This window comes from Perissodus microlepis, chromosome 7 (assembly GCF_051167445.1).
Source record: "Perissodus microlepis isolate ML-2025 ecotype Zambia chromosome 7, ASM5116744v1, whole genome shotgun sequence".
NCBI classification, from domain to species: domain Eukaryota; kingdom Metazoa; phylum Chordata; class Actinopteri; order Cichliformes; family Cichlidae; genus Perissodus; species Perissodus microlepis.
Window position 1 is genome coordinate 21,179,552 of NC_140467.1, and position 6,579 is coordinate 21,186,130.

Genomic DNA, 6,579 nt, shown 5'->3' on the forward strand with positions numbered 1-6,579 from the left:
CTCATACAGAATGTCAAGTCAGTGGTGGAGGGGTGATGATTTTAGCTTATTTTGTAGCCACAGGACTTGGACACCTTGAGGTCAGTGAGTCAACCATGAATTCCTCTGTATGCTAAAACATTTTAGAGTTCAAGGCCATCTGTCCAAAATTGGGTCATGCAGATTGTCGAAACTGGAACGTTCAACAGCACTAATATCCCAGGCACACCAGCAATCTATAACAGAATGGCTGAAAAAGAACAGAATCAAGATCAAAGTCTGAATTTCAACCTGACTGAAATCCTCTGCTGGAATTGTACATAAATAAAATTGTCACAAACCTAAATAAACTGAACTGAAGCTACACTGTAAAGAAGAGTGTGCCCAAATTCGTTCACAATGATGTGAGAAACCGATTAAGTCATACAGAAACTGAGCACTTCAAGATGGTAAAGATGGTTCTACAAGCTACAGCGTGATGTGCATATTTTGTCATTTCATCTGTGGTCCATCAGTTAAATTAAGAACTCCTTGTTCAATGCTAATTTGCCATCATGACACTTTTATCTGATAGTAGAGGGAAAATTGCTATTAATGCCAACTTTTTAAAATTTTTTAATTTAACCAGTCATGAATTTAGTTTGCTTATAGCCTTAGATTTTATTTTTTATTTTTTTAATGAAAGGCTTTAAATATTTATCAGCTAAGTCTGGACCTCACTGTGTGCTTTTCTAGACAACAACCAGACAAGTGACCATCATACATCTATGGCTATAAATGTCAACAGCTTCATAAAAATTAGGGTGAGACAGACACTGTACAAACAGACAAAGGCATGAACGTGCTGCTTGTCATAATGTTCTCAGCTGTGGGTGGAATCACTCAGCAGATGCTTTGAACTTGGGAGAGAGGACTCTTCTTCCAGAGCAAATATTGTACCAGCTATTTATGCCGAGCTCTCGGTACACACCACTAGAACAACCCTGCTAACATGCAAGTCCCTGTGACCCTAAAAAAAATAAATCTCTGATAAATACAAGTCAAATAGTTATCATGATCATGGAACATTTTATTCTTGTTTTTGGAACATTTTGCAATAATGTGGCCTTCAGACGGTTTCCCCAGATATATGAATATACACCTAATTAAGACATATCTCAAATAAATAAAAGGACATATTTCATAATATAAAGGCTTTCACATGTTTAGATAGTTATGTGCAAACCAAAAGGAATAATAAAAAACAGATAACATAGCTGGTTGTAATGCAATACCTAGAGTGACTTTTCACCTAAAAGTGAGCAATTTTTCAAAAGGTTTATTTTGCTGGGTAACATAAAAGCAGTGGATTAGTTGTTTCCATTATTCAGCGCTCTAATGATTCATTACTCACGACATTAAAGGTTTAAAACCTTATTTTTGTTAAAAATTTTTTTTACCTTAAAACTTAAAAAATGATCACATGAAGTAGAGTTGTCCATGTTAAAATATTTAATTTTCAGTCCTCTGTTCTTCAGAATATTGTACATACACTTCAGATTTTACAATAATAAAATGTTTAAAACCAGAACTCTAAACAAACTTGTGAAAAATAGGTACAAGGTGCATATTTTACTTAAGGAGCAGAATATTTAGATTAAAACATTGAATCTACTTTTAGCTTACAATACAGCACATTTCTTTCTTATTTTGGAATAGTCCAGGCATGCATGTACTTTTTTTTGTACGCATGTATTTATACAAGCTCCTTTGCATTTGAATAAATGTAAGTGTCAGCAAAGCAGCAGAAGAATGAAGACAGCAGCTCCAGACAGTGGTGTATTTTAAACAGTAATGTCGCCTTTCAAGGAGCTTGGTATTCCACCAACATTAACAGGAAAATGACACTGAACAAGATTATATCTTTTCAGCTTCCTCTCAGTTTTTCTTTTATTCCTTACAGGCTATCTAGTTCATTGACTGACAAAACAGAGTATCTATACAGTTTGTTCCATGTTCTACATATTCATTTATCAGATGATTGCCCCTTTATGCTATTTTAGCTGCTATCAAGTTGTTTACAAAGACATCATGCACTTCACAGGGTCACACTACCCCATTTTGTACTCTTTAACAGTGGTTTCATGTTGTTTTTCATGCTTAACTGACTGCTTTCAGTGCTAGGTTTGCTCTTTAGTCCAGATCTTTAAAAGGGGGAAGAGTTCACCCTTGATGGATTTGAGTGCAGTGCCCAGACCAAGAATGGCAACCCTTCGTTGTTCAAACGCACTTTAAAACTTTTCATTTTGAGGCAAAAAGTGGACTGCTGGTCCCTGGACATTTGTCAGACACTTCACAACTGTAAAAATCAGTCATCAGTCGTTATAATCCGTCTTCCTTTAAAGCACTGAGCAATCTGTCTTGCAGTCAGACAGTGAAACTAATTACTAAAAGAAGATTTCACATGCAAGGTTTTGTTTCAGTGATGCTCTTGAACACTCCCTCAGCTCCTCTGCAAAATATAAACTGGGTTGCTGAAGAAAGAGGACAGGAAGAGGAGGCATGGACTGAATCAATCTGTCACTCCGACATTAGATGACAAATGTGATTTTCTTCTCTCTCTCTCTATTTTTCAAACCAGACAATATCTCCGTGACTCAGCTGTTTCCAGAGCTGCGTCGTCAAACAGTGTGCTGTGTATGTGGTTAACTACAACAGCTCCACAAGCACTTGAAAAACAATGACTAATGAGTGTGTTTGGGTAAAGGATGGGGAAAGAGCTCTGGAGACCTTTCATGTGCTACCGGCTGGTCTTTATCCTTGTCCACTTTGGCTGGATAACTGGAACTGGCTGTTTGTTGTTGTTTTTTGTAAAGAAAAGCGCAGTTGTGCTTTGCTTTACGTCAGAAGCAGCAACAGGGTCAGGGATGTTACAGCTTGTAAGTTCAAGATGCTTTTTTGGCCTGCTGTAGCAAGTGCTCTTTCTCTGAGTCTTGAACTAAAAGATGAGAGTGTAGGTGTTATTGTAAAATATACAAAATCTGTATTGCAGTATTTGTTACTTTTCCAACAATCTACCAATACCAAGAACAAAGATTGTTTAATTGTACAGCAACAATTAAAAGCATGTTAATAGGACATATTTTTGCACTTGCTGACATGTTACTTCACTAGGATAAACATGGGAGATTAAATTTATTTTGTGAGCCAAATCCAAGTACACAAATCCAATAGAAAAGACAGTTGGTGGCTACTAGGCAGCATGAATACTACTGGCAGGGTAAGGAAAGTGTTTTTGTGTTTTCACTCATAACAAGAAAATTAGTGAGTAAATCCTACACTATCATGTAACTGCCACCCACTTACTGTCTCATCTCTAGTCCGTGTCACTCCATGACACAACTGGCTGCAGTGGCTCTCTGTGCGTTGCTGTTAGAAACCCAACATTACCCAACATTACTGAAACTGCGTCACCTTTAAAGCCATTGGTCATGTGTTGACAAGTGTGTTTACAAGCGAGTCAGGCAAAAGTTTATCTTAACAATAACACTGGTAATGGAAAACCAGTTAAATCTATGTAGGCTATGAGTTTGCTGTAGTCCTAATCGTATCAAAAGTCATAACTGTTAACTTTTGAAGTTCTTTTTTTTTTTTCTATGATAATCCTTCCCAAACAGGAATATACAAAGAAAGGAAAACAGAAAATGGTTCAAAATATTTGAAAATATTTATTTATAGGTACATACGACAAACATATATGTATAAAGTAAAACAAACAAAAAACAAGTATAAAGGTTATATTTTTTGTTGAAAGTCGAGGTGACTTTAGAAGTCAGAAAGAACAATAAAATAATATTACATCTACAGCTCCACTTGGTTATGAACAAAATAAAGGAATAAATAAAGACATGTATGCAGAAAGTATGTTTTTGCACATGAACCGAAGCTGGAAAACAAGAGCTCAAACTCTTGACAAAGCTTTGTCAATGGTACTCTACTACTCCAGTGACAGCCAGGTCACTTTCGATGCTGGGCATTTTGCTTAGTCAAAGTATTTACAGCCTTGTAAGTCACAATACTAAGAGTTCTTTCTATGGTGACTCAAGTAGAAAAATATGGATTCAAACAAAAAAAAATACCTATACAGCTTTAAAATGGGAAAATACCATCTATCTTTCATCCTTCAAGTTTTTATTAGACTACAGTAGACAAGGAATACGTATGAAGAGTGATGCGCTCAACACTGTTACTTTTACACTCGTCATATCTGTGGAACCAGCCTGTGGTAGAGCTCATTACAGATATGCTGTAAGTGCATCTTTAAGCTCTATACTTTGTGTTGGCATGTTAGTATTTTTTAAAAGGCAGGCTTTTGAATGAAGAGCAGCAGCTTACACACAGGCAGCCTGGCAGACAGGCCACTTTGGTTCAGTTCAGTTGACCTCAGTTCAAAGCGGGGTCAAGGCAAAGCGAAGAACGTGGGAGCCAGGAGAAGGTCACGTCTCTGCCCTCACTGGGTGGAGTCGGAGTCGCTGGAGTCCAGGCTGGCCTGTGTGGGTGTAGGGGTGCAGCTGTGATGGGCAGCAGGTGGGCAGTGGAGGGTCTGTGTGCTCCGCCGCAGGTTTTCCAGTGACTGCAAGAAGGAGCGCCGTGCCCTTTCCTCCTCCATGGGCGAGGAGCCTTCTTCTTCTACCTCTTGGATCTCAGCGAAGGTGACGGGCTGTGTTTTGAAGCGAGCCTCGCGAGGTCGACGGGAGCGGCTCTTGCCCTTTGCTGGGCCCTTTGGGACGGGCAACTGCTGGGGAAACTCCTCCATAGCTGATGCCATAAGGTGAGCTGGCAGGACATGGAAGCCAGAGGCCTCCATAACCATTTGACGTACAGCAGCCATGGTAGAACAGGAGTCCAGTGAAACTGAAGGCTCTATAAGTGAAAGCTTGAATACTTCTCTGCGGACAGTTTGTCTCTGTGCTGTTTCCAGTTTAAACGAAGAGACTCTTTCTCAGGAGCAACAAAGCAGTAGTCAGTCCAAAGTTCAGCCAAACAAACACTCCAGAAAGCTCCAAGTCCAAGTACACTGTAGTATTCTTGAAGATACAGCTGCTTTGAAACTACTCTGATCAGCTTCTGCTCTTCAGCACTCAGTGTGTTTCAACTCTGCTGTTGCCCGTTGATTCCACTCTTCCTCGTTTTGTGTGTGTGTAACACTCTGAGTCTGCTGAGGCTAATGCCACAGACAGCTCCAGCATTCTCTTTTATAGCTCCTCACTACCCACTCAGCCTCTCTCTCTCTCTCCTTCCCTCCCTACTCTCTATTTGCTAGGTTCCTCCTACTCCTCTCCTTTCCTCCAGTCATGTTTCCAGTTTCTGTAGCAGTCAGTCCCTCAAAATAAACATGTGAGAAGTGAATCTCTGTGTAGGGGGCTTTTAAGGTTTTGAAAGTGGGGTACATAGACACAGAGAAGATGAGAAAGATACTTGATACAGACACAGAGTCATTTGAAAGAAACCAAACCAAAGGTTGAGAGTAGGAGACTCAGAAGCCATAAGATTTGCCACAGTGGCTCAGGCTGTTGTTTTTGTTTTTAGCTGGAAATCTATTTCAGTCTCCTGTATTTAAGGGAATGCCACAAGATACCAGAGTTAGATTATACCTGGCCAAAGAAGCTTCTATTTATTTACCAGATTCACACATTCATTCAGTAAATATCTATCTCAGTATTCATTTATTGTCATTCATGATGTTAAAAACATAAAAGAATGAAATTTGTTTCCTAGGTCAGCATTAAATAAATAATAAAAAGAAACACGGTAATAATCTAAACTCAGAGATGCACTGAAGTCGAGGCCTTGTTTACAACAGGTAAAAACAGAAGATGCAACTGAATAAATTAAAAAAAAAACCCACAGAAAATTATTAGAAAAATCAAAATGAGATAAAACAAATAATAAACTCAGTAAATAAGATTGCAGGAAAAACTGAACAACTAAAATTAGAATATCTTTAAAGGCAAGATGGCACTAAAAACTAAAATTGTGATTAAATGAAAATGCACATTATTCCCATTTAATAAAAACAACTGACACCTGAAATGTAACAGACTCATTTTATTGTGTTTGATAAATGCCTCTATACACCATCATAACATATTATGTAATAGTTTGTGCTTAACAAAGGGGTTCAGCTGCCCTTCATCTGACCCATCTGAGCAGAAACACATCTGGCAGCGATGCTTGCAGGGTTCATGTGTAAACATGACTGTAGGAGAGGCAAATAATGTGACTTATAACAGTCCCTGTGTTGGCACAACAATCTCATTTCTTACCCAGTGGCATCTGCAAATGCATAAAACAGTCTACATGTACAACAACCAGCAGAAAAACTTATCTGGGCCACATGCATTGTGTGTGAAGAAAACAGAAGCACCCTGAGGGAACTCAAATTCAGTTCGAGAGGACTTGCAACAAATGGCCAAAGCATGGAGCAGGTAAACCTGAAATAAGCAGCTTTTGGTGTTATGAGCCACAAGGAGGAGCAACTTTGGATTTTACTTTATGGCACAAAATAAAACAACAATTTGCTCCAGATTAATTTAATCTAAAAACTTTCAAAGATTACTG

General features: G+C 38.6%; 1 protein-coding gene across 1 annotated transcript; it reads right to left on the reverse strand.

Annotated features, from left to right (window-relative positions):
* Positions 1-3,666: 3,666 nt before the first annotated feature.
* Positions 3,667-5,204, reverse strand: c7h11orf96 (chromosome 7 C11orf96 homolog). The gene has a single exon (XM_084934105.1). It carries the CDS (start codon positions 4,847-4,849, stop codon positions 4,469-4,471), a length of 381 nt encoding a protein of 126 aa, XP_084790231.1. The 5' UTR covers positions 4,850-5,204; the 3' UTR covers positions 3,667-4,468.
* Between the last annotated feature and the right edge of the window lie 1,375 nt (positions 5,205-6,579).

What these genes read in the sequence shown, in the direction of transcription:
- c7h11orf96 (XM_084934105.1), bottom strand. Translation starts at nt 4,849, where the DNA reads ATGGCTGCTGTACGTCAAATGGTTATGGAGGCCTCTGGCTTCCATGTC.